This window comes from Xiphophorus hellerii, chromosome 16 (genome assembly GCF_003331165.1).
Source record: "Xiphophorus hellerii strain 12219 chromosome 16, Xiphophorus_hellerii-4.1, whole genome shotgun sequence".
Classification (NCBI taxonomy): Eukaryota; Metazoa; Chordata; class Actinopteri; order Cyprinodontiformes; family Poeciliidae; genus Xiphophorus; species Xiphophorus hellerii.
Genome location: NC_045687.1, coordinates 10,564,839 through 10,582,467, shown reverse-complemented (window position 1 = coordinate 10,582,467; position 17,629 = coordinate 10,564,839). Strand labels below are relative to the sequence as shown.

The following is a 17,629-nucleotide window of genomic DNA, read 5'->3' as shown; positions in this document are numbered from 1 at the left end:
TAGAACTATATATTTATTTACATATTATTTGCTTTTTGTTTATTTGTATTTTAGACACTGTGGTTTTCCTATTACAGTACAGTAGAAAATTACAAAAAAAGTCAAACCCATGTCATCTTAAAATCTGACCGATTTAAATTATTCAAGCCAAAACTTATTCCTGTGAACAATGCGGACAATCCTCATATGTGTGTTTGCACATATGCTAATTCAATTTCCAAACCCGACTCGTTTGTAAGAGGTAGTGGTCTTAGTGAATGAAAAGCCATTTTGGAAGAGTCGTTGCTGAACTGAATCAAATTATCCAAATCCTAAGCAAGAGTCGGAATTCCCCTCACTGGATGTGCTTCGAAACACCACGCCTTGCTACGGCGAGTGATTGGATTCAAAAAAAGACAAAATGCAGCAGGGTCGAGCTCAGAGTTCAAAGGTTGGCTACTGCATGTCTTCCTGACACAACGCCAAGAAGAATGTTAAACCATTTTATTAACCCACAAAAGTTTGTACTTATTCCTGGCTTCTTTATGGTGATAAAGACATTTTATTTTGATTTTAACATGCAAAGTGAAACAATAATAACATAGAAAACTTAGTTCAGACAAATGCTTGGAATCATTGCATAATTTATTATTGGTTTACTAGCAAAAAGTGTGACAGCCAATGCATATCAGGATCATGGAGAAAGACTATGGAGACTGCAAGACTGCATATGGCAAATCTTTAAAATACCAGGAACTGCAATCCTTGTTGAGTGTAATTTACTTTGGGACAACTGCATGTAATGAAATAATAGATATGAGAGGAAACACACCTCTCAAATCTTCACCCAAGCAGATTAATACTTTGAGTTTGTTCTTCTGCCAAGCCAAGTTTAATGACCTTGAAGAAACCTCCATCCATCCATTTTCTGTTCACCCTTGTCCCTAATGGGGTCGGGAGGGTTGCTGGTGCCTATCTCCAGCTACGTTCCGGGCGAGAGGCGGGGTACACCCTGGACAGGTCGCCAGTCTGTCGCAGGGCAACACAGAGACATACAGGACAAACAACCATGCACACACACACTCACACCTAGGGAGAATTTAGAGAAACCAATTGACCTGACAGTCATGTTTTTGGACTGTGGGAGGAAGCCGGAGTACCCGGAGAGAACCCACGCATGCACAGGGAGAACATGCAAACTCCATGCAGAAAGACCCCGGCCGGGAATCGAACCCAGGACCTTCTTGCTGCAAGGCAACAGTGCTACCAACTGCGCCACTGTGCAGCCTTGAAGAAACCTACACTTCATTTATTTAGCTATTGTTTTAAATCACGGCATCACACATAGTGTATAATACAGCAGAGTATTGCAACATATTTGTTTTAGCTTTGCAAATGTTTTTTCTCCATTTTCAATACAACATCTAAGAAAATCCAACATGCAGTTAGATATTTTAGAATCTTTTAGAATGTTTAGTAAATTTCACTCTTTGCCATATGTTTTTTAATCTAAAAAAATCTAGATATTACCTGGCTTATGATAAGACTTTAAACCTTTTTTTAATTGGAACTGTGAGAGTTTTTATTTGAGCAAATTCTTCATAATCCTTATCGAAGAGCCTCTGTAGCCACCTCCAAAGTGATTCCAGTGATTCAGGTAATGGAAGAGTTGGTAGAGCTGGTTTCTTTGTGCAAACCCTGGTGTTTGAGGAATCTTATCATGGTAAGCAGAGTAGAAAGAGTTGTTGAAGCCACCAAACATCCCACTAATAGCAAGCTCAAACTCTGAATGGCCATAGAAAGAAGCTGGGTCAAAGATGACTGGGCCATCTGCACATTCTGCCACGTTGCCCCCCCACAAGTCTCCATGGAGGAGGGCAGGGACGACCTCCACATTGGTGAAAAACTCAGGGATCTTCAGCTGTAATGAAGGGATAACGTATGCATTACATTAACAGATACCATACGGTGTTATAAGAATTTCAAGAAATGTTCTAATAGTCAGTGCACCTGCAGTTTTGCCCACAGCTCTCTGGCCTCTCGATCTCCATGCGATTTCTCCACCATGTTCAGTTGGTGCTCCAGCCTCTGCTGGGAGTAAAACTGCACCCAGTCGCTCTGCCACTCATTTTTCTAAAGACATGAAGGAAAACAAATAAGGATTCTGATGCCATTGTTTACCAACACATTATGTAGACATAAAGTTTTACCTGTGCTATATATCCACAGCAAGTATTTACACCAAAGCCAAATTTCTCAACAGGATCCATCTTGGTGTGTCCAGCTCCTTTACCTGCAAGGGGAGACATATAATTTAAAAAAACTAAGTGTAATTTGAAAATAATAAAAAAGAACATTTGCAGCATTGAAAATGTGCATGTGAATGCAGTGTTGCCTGTTGTTTGCATGCACTGGAATAAAGTTCAAGTAAATTACCCACTGTTTGCTGCTCTTTATTTTGTTTTTCCAACAGTCTTTTGTTGTGAAGGTGCAGATCCGCCAGCTGCTCTCCCAGCTGTTTAGAGTACCTGCTCAGTGGATTTAACACAGATTACTTTTAGGAACATAATGTTACTCCCCACAAACAGTAATGTATTTCACTGTCTAATTCTAGGATAGACCAACATAAAGTAGTGCATAATTGTTAAGTCTAAAGAAAAGTACAAGAGCATGAGGCAAAAATAGCAAAGTAATGGTTCCACAAAATATTGACCCAGATGGCTCAATACAAATTCACAGTACATTTCTGTTTGTAAAAAAAAGGGAAAAATAATGAATACATTTTTTTCACACCATAATCATACATCGTATTCATCTATGAAAAAACATAAATACCAAAAATAACATTGAAGTTTAAAGTTGTAACCTGGCAACATGTTTTAATGCCTCTTTCTTCTACAAAACACTGCAAATACAAGTAAGAAGCTCTCACTTGTTCAGACTTTTCATGTCCAGATGCTCCATCACAAATACGCTGCCTCCTGTGTCAAGCTCAATCACTTTCAGTGGTTTCGGGACTTTGACAGTTTCTGTCTTTAAAATTGTTTCCAGGCTCGACATCTCTCCATCAAACATCAACTTGGCCTGTAAAAAAAAAATAAAATAGCAAACGTAGTCGCTGATCAGTGTCATTCGACAAGTTTCCTGTATTTTCCAGGTTCGCGGTGTGCATTATTGTCATTCGAAAAGTAACTGCACAGCACAACAAATGCATTCAGACTTGGAACGCATTTGTTTTCTTCACTAGCCTGAATTTGTCACAGATTGCAAACTCAAGATTAAAACCCAAATTAAACAACAGTTTATTAATCAGAATGACATATAAAAAAAAAAAAACTAAATACCCCGCTTTTGTGATTGATCTTCACAAACACTCTGCCGTGATCAGTGTCGTAACTATGGCCCTCACTGATGCATCCCCCGCCTGCGTGTCCAGTTGACTTCAGCATATTTGTCCCCAGTTCTTTCTTTAATTTAGCTTCCATGGTGTTCTTCTATAGCTTGTCCTTGTAAAATCACAAACAAATGCCAATGCAGCAGGTCAGGAGACCAGAGTCCGTCTCTCTGACAGCTTCCGTCGTCTAAATCAACGAGCACTCTTTAGAGCATGAGAGAACCGTGGAGAGAATTGTTTTGTTTCCGTATTATTTTTACGGATTATGTTAAGACCAATCAGAGGACGCCATGAGATGATTGATTTTCATCTCGACCTATTACGGTTAAGTACTATAATCACGTGAGCGTCACTATGGTTGCCAAATGAGGCGACTATGAAAACATGATACTACGGTCTTGACTTGCTACCTCCATGCAGAAAAACGCAAAATGACCAGCAAAGAAGTGTGTTTACTTCTTGGGGCAACTGGTGTTGGAAAGACTTTATTACTTAAACGCCTACAAAATATCCTTTATGCTCGTCTGAATGTTTAAACTGAAGCAGGATTTACAACGGGCTAATGGCTAATGTAGCTATTGCAATTAGCCTGCTGTAAAATGGGTTTTAAACGTCTGTTGACAGACAGAACTTGTTAAGTTATTGAATATGTTTTATAGCTTGAGAAATAACTCTGAATATAAGACCTGGACATTTCTAACATTAAAAAAATATTTGTCTTTACGGGTAAATTTAAGCCACAGCAGTTGCTCCTTTTTGGTTATGTTTCCTTACAGGTTTATGAACTGATCAGTTTACATGGTTCATGCGAAATGGGTACGCCTCCATCGACTCTTCCCACAGTAAGCATATTGTTTTATATTATATATGAACATGCTAGACTTGGTTTTCATGCGACACCGTTCTTAACGGGCTCAAATAATAATCAATCTTAACAGTTTGGACCCCATACTAACAGGTTACAAGAAGTATATTTATATCTCTTCTAGTGTTTTTTTTTGGCCATAAAGATATTGTTTATGTTTGGAGAAGGGATGAAGAGGCTTAAAACCCCAAAGAACATCCCATCTACAGTGAATGAGGGTTTTAATGTGTGTAGAACTTGGTAGGTTCTTGTCAAGGTGGAAGAAAAATACGTGAATGAAAGAAAACCAAAAACTGTCAGCAGTATTTCTTGTGGGAAAATGTTCCTAAGCATCCAAAATAAACTTAGGATGTTTAAAAAAAAGAATACTGTGTTTAAAATTCTTTTAGTAGCACTGAGAGAGTCATTTCAAAACAGTGACAAGTTCATGGGAGGGGATAATTTTGTCTGCAATTTTGTATCACAATATTCAATTATATATAATATGCAGAAAGAAATAAGAAATGATGGCTGTAAGGTTCTATGATCCGTTTCTGTTTTGGTTGCCATACATAAACTCTTGGGTCAGCTCTGACTGCACATTATCAATACAATGTCAACACACAATTTGCTCTTCTGCAGGTAGGAACCAACCTAACAGACCTGACCTTGAAAAAGAAGAAGGTGACAGTGAGGGAAATTGGAGGCTGCATGGGGCCTATATGGCCCAGTTACTTCCAGGACTGCTTCTCTGTTATTGTATGGGCATGTATACATGTTGCATTATTTACTTTGTTAACGATTTAAGAAAAAATACTGTTTTCTTAGTTAGAATCTTTATTTCTTTTTTATATAGTTCATGGTGGATTCAGCCAACATTGTCCAGATATCCTCCTCCTGTGTCCAGTTGCTGTCTGTGCTCTCTGCTGAGCCTCTGCGCAGTACCTCTGTGCTTATTCTCTTCAACAAGAGGTATAACATCCACATCAGTCCAGATGAGCAAGTTGTCACATGAAGTCAGTTCAAGATCCAATTTCCCAGCCTTGTGTCTTGGATAGAGTTATGATGTATGTGCTGATGTTTCGTTCCAATCTTTTCCAGGGACATGCCTTGTATCATGAGCCTCACAGAGATAAAGTCACTGTTCAGAATGGATGACATCATTGCATCGGCTCCTCAGCCTATCACAACACTGGAGGCCAGTGCCCGCTCTGGACAGGGTTTGCAAGAGGTTCTGGGCTGGCTGGAGTCTGTCACAGTCAAGTGAGGTGTGTTTGAGATTTTACTGAGACGTTCCGCTGAGAACTTGGAGAAGCCTTCTAGACATTTTACATCAAGATTCTCAGTCTACAGCAACGACTCTGATTTCAGGTGATTTGATGCCGCATTTAATGCTGGACAAAGAAAAAGAAAATGGGCTGCAAACCTTGTAAGAAGTTAAATTTGAGAGGAAAATTTGTCCTATTATTTGCTGGAAAAAGGACATGATTGTATGAAGTAATCATTGTGATGTTTGTTCAGTAACATCATATAGGTTACATCTGCCAATTTTCTTTTAAACAAGTCGCTCCAACTAATTCATTCTTGCCTGATGAGCAGTAATATAACCGCAAGCTAAGGCTAAATATTATGAATCTAAATATGGATGTGAGTTTGACTTAAACTCTCTTAAGTTTTAATGGTTTATGAATGAGGGAGAACAAGGAGTGTGACTTATCAATAAAAATACTCTACGCAAAGACAGTTTACTACTGGTTCTAGAGGTTCGAATTACAAATTATTAAAAGCTTATTGTGCAATTACAGATTGCATAAAATTAATGTTATCACATTTTGCATATAATTAGAATACTGTTATAAAACATCCCAACTAACGAGTGAGGAAACTATTATGCAGAAAGACACAAAAAGAAGTACAAATGTTTGCAGAAACAGTCAGAAGTAGGTCACAGTGGCTCTGAGATGATGTGCTGTGTGGAGGAAAGCAAAGTACAACTCTTCATGTTTATTTATAGGCCAGAAAATGAAGGCCACTATAAAAAACACAGAGCTAGATAAAGGTACGCCTATGGATGAAATGGATAATTTGTTAGGTGTGGATAAAAGTGCAGAGGAAGATTCATCACTAAAATTAGTTTCTGGCATAAATCTAAGTTCTTTCAGCAGAACAATGACTTGAATCGCACATAAAGCACAAAAAAGGGATTATTGAGGGGAGAAAGTGGACTGTTTTAAAACCTGGCCGTGAATTATTCCTCTGTTATATCTAGCTAAGAGCTAGTGCAAACCCAAATTAATATAACAAATAAAACAAACTGCTCATGGTCAGGACTTGGTCAGTGAATCTTTTCCTTCCATTAAGTTTTCCTACTTTTCAGAAATTACCATTTGTTATGTTCACTCATGGTGGAGTGCCACTGTTTGTTGCACAGCTCCTAAATCAGCTATCCAGTCCATATATTACATTTCTGTAATTCTGTATTTAAAGTTATTTTTCTATAGGTTTTCTTTAGCTGTAAGTAAACTGTGGAAATTACTAATGAGTATAACGAATTTATATAAGCTTCGTTGACATTCTAATTTATAAAGTTGTTTTTTTTCAGTGATATTAAAATTTTGTAAGATGCACCCATTTTTGTGGCAACTTGTTTATATACCAGTATCAGTATTGGGGTACAGCATAAATGTTTATGTATTTTTTGCCAATATCTACACTATTTTTCCTTCATTGGTCTCTGGAGCGTTTTTATTTAATTAAACTGATGCTACTAATTCTGTACATTTGTATTTATTTTTTTAATATTGAGAGATTTACATGAGATTTAGATGTTCCTTTAAGTTTTATCAAGATTTTACCCACTTGCATGTAAAAGCAAAACAAAGACTCAAACTGTTTTTTGCTTGCTTTTTACTTAGGGTGATTATTTTCTGTTTAAATGTACTTCTGATAACAGAGGAGATGAGGAAAAATAAGAGTAAATCATTCTGAATAAAAATAAATGGTTGCAGATTTGCTGCTGTATTTCATTAGTTAGTGTTTTAACAAGCAAATGGTTTTACATTCCTGTTGCCATCTTGCATATTGGAAATTCAAAACACAATAGGTAGTTTAATCCCACAATTATTTTCAAATTATATATTTATACATTGAATAAACCAATCATTTCTGGTCCAGAGAAGGTTCATCGGGTAAATGAGTTGATGCAGGAGCGTTTCAGGCACTGGGCAGGTGTTGCCTGTTGCAAGAGATCTGAGGCTCAGCACTAACCACAAAGCTCATTGACAACAAAGTAATATCAAAGTGTGCTTCTGCTTTGTTTGAAATTGTTACCCATTAAAAACAGTACAACAGCTTTCATTGGTTGTAGTGGAGCAGCAGAACTAGCTTGCAACAATGTAAGCATTACTGTTGTATACAACGATATAAAAACCATTAATAATACGCTTTTCAGACAAGTCTTTAGGGCTGCGGTTTGGTTTGCAAAATGAGCGTTATTCCAAGAGCATTCCTCCTTTTTTTTAGACCAGTTTGGAGGGTCCTTATAAGAATGGGTTTATGTTGATTTGTGAAGCTTGTGATTCTTCATTGCTGGCTGAGGAGAAGGGCAACAAAGGCTCAGGGAGCTTCACTGGCAGCTCCAGACCAGGCGGAGTGGGGTGGGTGAGTGACGAAGGTATGGCGGCACCCTGATGGCTCGTAGGCAGGGGCAGTGAGGCACTGTATGGCAGAGAGGTGCTCTGGGAAACCGGAGAGGCAAAGCTAGAGCTCATTTCATTCAGGCTGACTTTTGGCTGCTCGGCTTGGAATGGATTGACAGCTGAAGGAGCACTAAGACCTGAACCAAAAAAAAAAAAGTCATTAGTTTACTCTTTTTTTTGGTCTGGTTGAATGCCAAACAGCAAGTAAAAATGTACAGGGTGTGTACTATCTGCTTTCAGCTGTAGTTGTGCAAACATTTATAGTGCCAAAATACCTGCTAAAAATGGGTTTGTGGTCTTTGCAGGAGGATTTGTTGGAATGAGCACATTAAGGTCTACCAAGGAAGCAGCCGTGGGACCGAGGAATGACTCCGGTGTCCTGCATGTGCGAGGCTTAGTGTTGGCAAGGCTGTCTCTAAGACCAGACATATTGAAGAGGTCAGAATTGTCCTCATCTTGACCGTTAATACTCGCATGGCCACCATCCATCGCTTCGTCAAACAGATCCCCATCTAGCAGGAGAGATAAGCAGCAACGTAAGAATGTGGAATACACAAAACCCAGTAAAGACTGAGTGAAAGAAAAACTTTACCTGAAGGGCTTCCACTTCGAAGTGGAGGTTGCATGAATGCTCCTGTAGTGGCTGTTTTGTCAGACGGAGCTAAGAACGGATCAACTCCAGAGGACGCTGTGGAGAAAACACAACTTGTGACGTTTTTACTTTACTTTTTTGAGACGTATGAGTGTGTCTGATAACCCACACTTACCAGAAGTCCAATCTTGGGCTTTGGGTTTGGAGATGTCTTGGAGCGCATCCCAAGGGTACGCTGGAGGTTCCCACGGTGGTGGGGGGCTTTGGGAAGGTGGCACCATCCAGGGGGAATCAGCTCTTGGAGTCTTGTCTTCTTTTGGCAGTAAAACATTTTTTCATCAGCAAAATGGAGGGCAAAATTCCCATCAACAGAGTCTAGCTACACATTGCATCTAAAAAGGTATATTTGTGTAAGAAAAACACTGATTGTGCAAGGATATTTTGACACAATTACAGAAATATTCATACTGTTCAAACTTTTCTCACTCTGTTATGTTTACAAACATAAATAGATATGTGGATTTTTTGTAATAAATCAACACAAAGGTTTAAAGTGTAGTGCATAGTTCTAAAGTGAAAAGTAATGTATGGTTTTCAAAATGCTTTGCAACAAAAAATCTGGAAAGTGTGGACTCAGCTCCCTCTAGGGCAGCAACTAAATTATTTTAGTAATGGATTTGATTTGATTAATCAAATTTTTAAAAATGGCCCATTTGTGCAGAATTTTGTTGCAACCACTTAAGCCTTTTTTATACAATATAAAAAATACATTAGAGCATGTAAATAATTCAATTCCTTTTTTAAGTAACAAAATAAATATTTTACTGCCAAAAATGCAACAGCAACCCTTTAGTGCATGTGACTGATCGTTTGTACATTAATTCATAAATTTTTTGCACTTACCCATTAATGATTGGATAGCAAAAGTTGTTTAGTAGGAGTTTTTTTTTTATCTTTTTTTCTTTTTTACAGAATTTGAACCTGGTGAAGCTAAAACTATGCCACTTGAGGACTTCTGGTTCTAACATATTTACAGACCAGGGATTCTTTTATGCTTATTTTTTAAAATCTTAAATATAAATATATTTATTGTACAGTTTTGGCTTAGTTACTACTCTGAGTAGATTGTTCTTAAATAGCCTTTTTTTGTTTTGAGTTTGTGTACTCCAGTTAATGATTAATCGATTACTACGTTAGTTGACAGCTATTTCCCTCAGTACTTTCTAGAACCACTTCTGATTTCAGTCACAGCTGCAACTCCTTAAGGTGTGTCTCTACATTCTAATAACATCTAATAATTAAATGTTTTGGCCGTTCTTTGATGCAGAATAGATTGTTACGTGTACTCAAGGCTCACCTAGAGAGTCCCAGGGGTCTGTGGCCCTGGCTCCAGTTGCTGCCTGGTGTGAAGTGTTATTCCAGCGAATGTCACTAGGCGGTGCATCTTTAGGTACCGCGAAAATATCAACCAGGTCCATGAAGGCCGTCTGAAGACACAAACAAGAAAAATAAACAGGTGATAAACCTATTATTTCTATTGTTTTACAACACTTTTTGTAGGTTATTTTACGTGTTTGTACATTTTTAATCAGTGGCATAATTTTAAGTTTTACTTTAATAAATAACTTTTCTCTAGTTGATTCTGTATACATACTCTTACATCTAAAATTATCACCCTCTACTTTCTTTAAGGCAATAAAAGGTCAAAACTAATTCATACCCCTCCTTTTCCCTCCATTTCACGTTTGCTCTCCTCCAAGGCTTTCTGGAGATCAGAATCATCTCCTCGGCGAGTGCGCTGCTCCTAAAAACAGATACAGACACATGGATGCCTTTCAGCAGGACGGCTTTGGGCAAAATACACATATTGTCACATTATGCTATATTTATGACTCTGCGCTGTCCCGGGGCGGCCTATGCACACAGTTGGCACAAAGTAGAGAGTTCTCTGGTTAAAGTGCTGAGAATGCAGCGCATCACTGTCACAATGCAGATCCATTGTGTTGCAGTGTGTTATAGACACATAAATACTGAATAAAAATAGACAAATGACCCGTGGAAATGCAACCAAAAACATATCATTTGAAAACCTAAAGGGTTAAACATGAAGTGAAAGTTGACCTAAAGTTAATCAGTAATGACTACCTGCTGGTGTTCCTCCTTGCTCAGGCTCAAGGCTAACTGGAGCTCGGCATCCTCGTCCATTTCCAGAGCAGGAGGGGGTGCCCGCTTCACTGGCTGAAGGAGGAAGTAAGCATGTTTTAAATTACAATCAGAGCAAAAACAAAGCTTGGACATCCTCTTTATTAACTGCATGCAATTTTACTGAGTAAGCATTCAAATAAAGGTGAAGGGTTCAATCCTTTCAGCACCAGGCCAGAGTATCTGATGTGTTGACCTCAACCAAATGGAATTAAAAGCAGAAATCTAGTGGTTAGTGTGTAAAGAAGGATGAGGTTAGATGTGGTTATTCTTTGGAGAAAGATGACCTTGTCCAGTTTAAAAAGTGACGAAATGATGGATATTATGAGTCAGGTGGTTAATCTTTGGAGAACGATGACCTCGTCTAGTTTAAAAAGTGACGAAATGATGGATATTATGAGTCAGATCTATAGGGGAAAAGAAGGGGGAGAGTGCATGATGCTGGTTGTTGCAGAGCAACAGGTGAAGTGCTGCAAGACAAAGGCAGGCTCATCCCTGGTCCAGGTTTACTTTTACCTTCTGCGCTTCCTCTTTGCTGAGTTTCATTGCGATCTGGAGCTGAGTCTGCTCATCAATTCCCACTGTGGGAGGTGGCTAGAGTCGAGCAGGAATGATTAGGAGGAAGATTGATCAAAAGGAGACATTCCAGGCATTTTATCACTGAGTTCATGGGGAAATCATTTGAACAATGCGATATATATTTTTTTTAAACACATAAAGGAAATATATGCTAATCAATTTCTCATTAGAGCTCACCTTGTTTGACTTGGTCTAAACTTTTTTAGCATATAAATATCTCAAACGCTGCCCTTGCTATGCAGGATAATGCAGAATGTGGGTCCTCTGGAGTGGATCGATGCACATTTCCTGTTTGGCTCCTCACTTGCTCACTCTCAGATTACTCATTCTTCGGCATCACTCACACTGATTGGTCAAAGTGCCATTACTGATAAACGCACAATTGCATCATTTTCATCTCTAGGAAATGGTGGCACGACGACAGGCAGGAGAAGTGAGTGAGCAGGAGCTGTTTAATGTTTTACGAGGGTGAAGCAATTTTAGAAGGCAGTGCAGCTAAGAAATCTCTCTCTGTTCGACACGTGTCCTGGAAAAGAAGGAGTTTTGTATTCTGCTGGTGTGTGTGTGTGCGTGTGCATGTGTGTGTTATGTCCGTTTGAGGTACCTTTTCACTTTCTTCTCGGCTCATAGCCAGAGCCAGCTGCAGCTGCAGCTCCTCTTCTCCACTAGAAGCTGGAATGGCTTGTTCGAGGTCTGGGTCAAGTCGAGATGAAGGGGAGGCTGCAAGGGAGGCTAGAAGGAGAGACAGAGCAGAGTGAGTTTTATCAAAAATTTGGGAACACTTGTTTGGAAGTAGAAAGATTTACCGAAGGAAAAAGAAAGGGAAACAAAACCACACAGGCTGATTTTTAAGGTCAGGAAAGAGCCAGAACTGTTGTTGCATGTTAATTTTCCATTGGCTCTTGTTTAGGGCCTTAGCTGGCATGGCTCGCCACAGCCTGCCCAGTTCTGCCTGGGCCGAAAACAATGGCGCTGCTGTGTGGAGAGTGAGGTTGCTGGTGGGGGGAGAGAAATGGATGCATTGAATTTGGAGTCAGGCCCACCTTATTACCCCAAAACCTCTGAGAGGGTCTCAGGACGCATGTGTAGATTTGGTGAACTCACTGAGGAAAGTTTGGCACTATACCAGTCTGGGTGCCAGGCTGTAGGTCACTGGGCTAAAATAAGGAAGTAGGCCAAATGCTGGCAAACTGAGATCTCTGAAACCAATCATTTCCAGATTACTGCTGTTCAGTCTGATCTGAATTACTTACTGAAAATGAATATCTGCTAACATCCTAACCCTTACATCATCCGTCACCATTTTGACCTCTGGAGATCGGCACCACCTCCCACCCCCACCCCCACTAGGATTACCCAGATGTAGAAAACAATTGTGAATGGATAAATGGATTTCTATCTGGGAAAAAAATCCATGCTAACTATGGTATTGACAGGATGAAACAAACCAATCCTGTAGCATCAAAACCCAAAGCTTAAAGCCCAGATAAGTACAGGTAAGGAATATCGAAGACTCGCTGGACAAAAGGAAAATTGATTAGTAAACACTGAGATACTTTCTGAGGACACATCTGTGTTCATTTCATCAAACAAGCTGAGGAAATCACTGGAGGAAAGTGGTGTTTTATGAAAACAAAGGTCTGCTGCAACAACCTTTATAAAAACCATATAGACAACATGAGCACTAAAGTATAATTATATACCACAGAAAAACATGTTTACAAGGGGTTGTGGTTTTCACATCATATGGTTTGAGTTGTTTGCAGTCACTGATAAATCAGTGACATCAAAGCTTTCTACAAATCAAGCAAAGAGAAACTTTCAGTACAAGGAAAAAATCTGAAGTAAAAAGTGTTTGCAGTGAGATTTAGTCTGTCTATAAAACCAAACAGCAATTAAATCAACATTGAAAGGTCACTTGGCTTAGATATTGATTACTGTCACTAAAAACACACTGAAATAGTCGATTATGTTTGATGCTGATTCATCATCATTTTTACAGCCAAAACTGACTCTGATTCAGTGTTTATCCCACTGTTTTCTGTCTAATAAGGTCAGAGATTTTCAATTTTCATTTAAAAGGCAGGGTACATCTATTTTTTGTCAAATAAACCTTTCGTTTTACCATATTTCAACAAAACATAATGAATTAACTCTAAACTGTCTTAAAAACTTCTTTGCTTAGATCTAATTTTAGTAATACTGTGTATGTATAAAAATGTGCAAATCCCAATCTTTGCATTGCATTTTATTGTGTAGTTTACTTTCACCTATCGTTTTTTTATTTGTTACTGGGGGCAAAAGGAAGAAATATTTTTAAAACTGCTGAGTTGCAACTGAAAAGATTAGATAAAAAAGAATTATGAAGGACAAACATAAAACTAGTGGCATTACAATAATAATTTAATGAACTACTAAGCTTCAGCTGAAGTGTCTGTTTTAGCTTCACGCTAACACAAAGTACATTATCCTAAGCTTTCAACATTTAATTACTGACCATGTAAATTTAGTGTCATGAGCAAGGTTTTGTCTGTGTATGAGATAAGTACTTTAGTGAGTTAAGCATTACAACTTTACAGAAGTTGCCCTGTTATAACTTCAATATTCAGCATGTTTTTATTGAATTTTTTTTTTTTATTGATGGACCAACACAAAATAGTACAACTGATCAAAAAGGTCAAATCAATGAAAAATTAATTACAAAAAAATAGCTAAGCATTTATTTGAATTCAGCCCCCTCAACTCCGATATTGCTAAATAAAATCCAGTGCAATAAACTGCCTTTAGAAGTCACCTAAATAGAGAATCTATTCACAGGGCATCTATTAATTATGAACTTCACAAGTCTGCCCTTTATGGAGGAGTGGCAAGAAAAAAAAAATCAACGTCCAGTTTGCAGTTTTCCACAAACAATGTCGTGGACACAGCAAGATTGTGGAAGGTGTTCTGGTCGGATGAGACTAAAACTGAACTTTCTGACCTACATACAGCTAACTCTGCAACTCTCCCGATGCATACCAGTTGTGTGGTGAAACAAGGTGGTGGAGATCCCTCTTCAGCAGGGAAAGAAGCATTTTATTGGACTTGATTGGAAGAAGAGTCAAATCCTGGGAAAAAAAACCTGCTGGCGGCTGCAAGGAGACTTGAGACTGGGGCAAAGGTCACCTTCCAGCAGGGTAATAATACTTAACTTAGAGCCATAGCTACAGTATGATACTTTAGAGCATAGCCTTACTGTCTCTTAAAAGTTCAGGGACAGATACAGTTGCGAATCTGTGGTAAGATATGAAAATTAATATTCACATATGCTCCCCATTCAATAGCTTGAGCTATTATTTAAGCAATTCAGTCTCTCGATGAGCAAAGCTGGTAGAGACACAAACCGAAAGATCTACAGGTGTCTCTCTAAAGTGTTGAGTCAGGGTAGCTTTTTCATAGTTTTTTTTTTTTTTTTTTTTTTTACATTTTCTTTTTTTTTAAATGCATAATATTCACTCCACTGCACATATTGACAGAAATTAAAGTTTGTGTTCAATGAGAATGAACACTTTCGGTAGGCACTGTACGCCACCAACCAGGATTACGGCAGTACTGTCATCACAGTTGAGGTTTCATATTTACGGATACCAGCTGGGCCCCTTTCTTTTGTAAGTCCAGTTTAGCTGACATGACGGTTAAGGAGAATGAAAGGAATGCAGACATCCAGCTGTGATGGGAGAGTCTGACTGACATTTTACCATAACAAGAAGACCAAGTGCTTCATTAATATGTCCTGAGAAGATAGTATCAGAGTAGAATCAGTTGGATGTCAGTAAAGATTCACAAGTAAGAAGTCGGCAGAAAACTATACGTAGTGTTAAAAATAAATAACCCAATCACAGTATCTATCTGGTGATGTTTTGACTCGTCATTTGTACATTCCTTAACAATGACGGGTCACATGCCACATTCAGATGTCATTCAGGTCCGTTTTTACCAACTTATGACATCTTGAGGTAAATATACACGTGTTTTGTAAAAATTGGGGCAACTCACAGTTATGCGATGGTGATCTGCATCTGTTGAAGTCGTCCTGGCTCTGGCGTACTGTGTGTCCAGCGTTGCCTCTTCCTACCCGTGACTTAGTCTTCTGTGCCTGGCTCCTCTCGCTCTTCAGTTTCCCGTCGTCCTTCAACAGAGCCGCCAGTTGCTTAGCCTTCTCTCGGACATGGATACCCTGGTCATGTCCGTCTCGGTCTATGTACTGGAAGTCTTTAAGCGTCTGAATGGTGTATATGTTATCCCGGCATGATTTGACCACACGCTCAGAGCCCCCTTTGACCAGGTAGTCTAGTAGCGTGAGCGCTTTGTAAACGTGGCGCCAGTTTTTGCCGTGATCATTCAGCCTCTTCAGAATCATTCCCATGACTTCGGTGAAGGCCACCACGTTGTAGGTCAAGTCTGCAATTTCAGCCATGAGGGTGGAAGAGGGTCCCCATGGGTCGTTGGAGGTGGCCTCTCGGACCTTGATCTCGGCCTCCGTGTAGTTGTTGACCATGTTTTTCATCTGCCGGCGAAGCGATGAACTCTGCATGATGGCTGCAGTGTCTCACGTGCGGCAAAGGGGAGAACAAACAGCAGGACAAGCCCACTGCCTTGGGCGAGGTGAATGCTCAGTTCAGCAGATAACTGCAGGAATGTCGACACAACCTGGCAACTTCAGTGGCGTCCACAACCGTGGTCCTGCTGGAAAAAAAACACAGCAATAATTTGATCCTTTACACTGATACCATGCTAATCACAATGGATTCACACACTTGTTACTCGTTTTTGTCATCATCAGCTAAAAGCAGCTAAAGTGTCACTTTTAAATGGCGATTGAAAGAGTTCAGTGTTTCCTACAACGTTAACCACACACTCTTCTTTCCATTTAAACTCAAAAATAATAACCTCCTTGCAGAGACAACCACATAATGTGCTGATATAATAACCTGTATTTTACCTCTGAGTGTTATCAGAAAGGAGAGAAACTTGTTGTTCTGGGTTGATTACATCAGATAGCAGCAGATATATGTTTCCAGCTTCTGAAGTTTCAAAAACTTTTAACAAGAGACTAAATCTTAAAGGAGCCGAATTAGCCACTTTATCTTGAACGGTGACTATTTTGTCTAAATTTATCAGTTTATATAAACAGATGGCACAGCTTGTTCTGGTAGAACTGTTTTGTAGCTGTTAGAAGAGTCATTTTGGTGACTATTGTCTTATTGTCTATTGACAATAAATAAGATTATATTGTAGAAAGAGTGAAACAGTGGCCTCATGGTAAATCCTAAAACGCAAGTCACCAAACTGCAACAGACAACATGCCTTAAATCCGGCTCAAAACGAGTCTGTCCTGTGGAGATGCTGGTCCTCAAAGCAAATAAGATTGACAAATTGGGTTTAAATATATCTAGCAAAAAGAAGCAGTTTTCATAGTAAAATTAATCAGCTAAAGAGGCAGGTAAACTCTCCTTCAGGCCTAATTTAACATCTAATCTGGGTGCGTCTGTATAAATTAAAAGTATTTGTGACAGAGCTGGCAACCTGATTCAGACGTTCACCTTTTAAAACACAGTGAAACCAATGACTCTATGAGAAATAAACAATTTTTGAAAAAGTTTCCTCTAAAATCATGAGGTACTCTGAATTCTCGCTCGAAGCCATGGGTTTTCTCATCAACCTAATCGTTCAGCAGCCAAATTAAACCATTCCCAAAGCAGAGCAATGAGCTCTCACAGCAAACGTGAAGAGACATTTAAACCGGGCAGTAGAATCTGACTTATTTGTCCTTTTCTGTCCCAAACCAGGACGGCTGATTGGTGCCGTTGTTGCGTCAAGTGGGACGATCGCGTAGGTGAAAGTATGTGACGGTGACTCAGCTATGTTTCCGAGTTTAAAAGTTAAAACATCGACGGAACCTTAGCAAACAAAATCAGCCGTGAAGACTTGGCTAATTCCTCCCATCTCCCCCTTCTTACCTTCATGTCATGTCGCGTCAGCAGGGTCCCGGGATTTAGGTGGAAAGAGAGAGGTCCCCGCCTCTCGACATATCCCGTAGCTGCCTCTCGGACAGGGAACAACTAGTGTGGGTGTTTGAAAGCGCAGAGGAAAATCCCGCACACTCGGAAATAATCTAAAACTGAGCGCGATGGTTTGTTTTCAAACTAAACTTGCGCGTTCATTTCTCAAATCCAGGCTTTGGGGCTGCACAAGAGACACACACATACACACACACACACCCACACACACGCAAAGTGAAGAAAAAAATGGATGGAGAGCAGGGCAGGGAGGGAACGAGGGAGGGAGGAGTGCTCGGTGCA

General features: G+C 39.4%; 3 protein-coding genes across 10 annotated transcripts; 1 reads left to right on the top strand and 2 right to left on the bottom strand.

Annotated features, from left to right (window-relative positions):
- Window positions 1-605: 605 nt before the first annotated feature.
- On the bottom strand, window positions 606-3,636 carry fn3krp (fructosamine 3 kinase related protein). Its single transcript, XM_032588585.1, has 7 exons — window positions 3,324-3,636; window positions 2,912-3,063; window positions 2,416-2,507; window positions 2,190-2,272; window positions 1,990-2,112; window positions 1,278-1,900; window positions 606-890 (listed from the first exon to the last, which is right to left on the bottom strand). Exons 1-6 carry the CDS (start codon window positions 3,462-3,464, stop codon window positions 1,562-1,564), a joined length of 930 nt encoding a protein of 309 aa, XP_032444476.1. The 5' UTR covers window positions 3,465-3,636; the 3' UTR covers window positions 606-890; window positions 1,278-1,561.
- A 79-nt stretch (window positions 3,637-3,715) lies between these two features.
- On the top strand, window positions 3,716-10,035 carry arl16 (ADP-ribosylation factor-like 16). Of its 5 annotated transcripts, XR_004342504.1 has the most exons (7): window positions 3,717-3,880; window positions 4,160-4,215; window positions 4,860-4,976; window positions 5,074-5,189; window positions 5,319-5,588; window positions 8,221-8,907; window positions 9,480-10,035. XR_004342504.1 is itself a non-coding variant. In XM_032588587.1 (5 exons), the coding sequence occupies exons 1-5, from the start codon at window positions 3,805-3,807 to the stop codon at window positions 5,482-5,484; spliced, it is 462 nt and encodes a 153-aa protein (XP_032444478.1). In that variant the 5' UTR covers window positions 3,716-3,804; the 3' UTR covers window positions 5,485-7,229. The 5 variants fall into 5 exon arrangements, 3 of the variants coding, with proteins under 3 accessions (XP_032444478.1, XP_032444477.1, XP_032444479.1); XR_004342503.1 differs by lacking the exon at window positions 9,480-10,035 and having other exon boundaries at window positions 8,221-9,060; XM_032588587.1 differs by lacking the exons at window positions 8,221-8,907; window positions 9,480-10,035 and having other exon boundaries at window positions 3,716-3,880; window positions 4,860-4,907; window positions 5,319-7,229.
- Window positions 7,108-17,583, bottom strand: epn3a (epsin 3a). 4 transcript variants are annotated; one of them, XM_032588580.1, is made up of 11 exons: window positions 17,288-17,583; window positions 15,324-16,013; window positions 11,893-12,020; window positions 11,226-11,303; window positions 10,653-10,745; window positions 10,228-10,311; window positions 9,865-9,994; window positions 8,683-8,820; window positions 8,508-8,603; window positions 8,191-8,427; window positions 7,108-8,052 (listed from the first exon to the last, which is right to left on the bottom strand). In XM_032588580.1, the coding sequence occupies exons 2-11, from the start codon at window positions 15,859-15,861 to the stop codon at window positions 7,757-7,759; spliced, it is 1,818 nt and encodes a 605-aa protein (XP_032444471.1). In that variant the 5' UTR covers window positions 15,862-16,013; window positions 17,288-17,583; the 3' UTR covers window positions 7,108-7,756. The 4 variants fall into 4 exon arrangements, with proteins under 4 accessions (XP_032444471.1, XP_032444472.1, XP_032444473.1 ...); XM_032588581.1 differs by having other exon boundaries at window positions 15,324-16,010; XM_032588582.1 differs by having other exon boundaries at window positions 8,683-8,817; window positions 17,288-17,582.
- Between the last annotated feature and the right edge of the window lie 46 nt (window positions 17,584-17,629).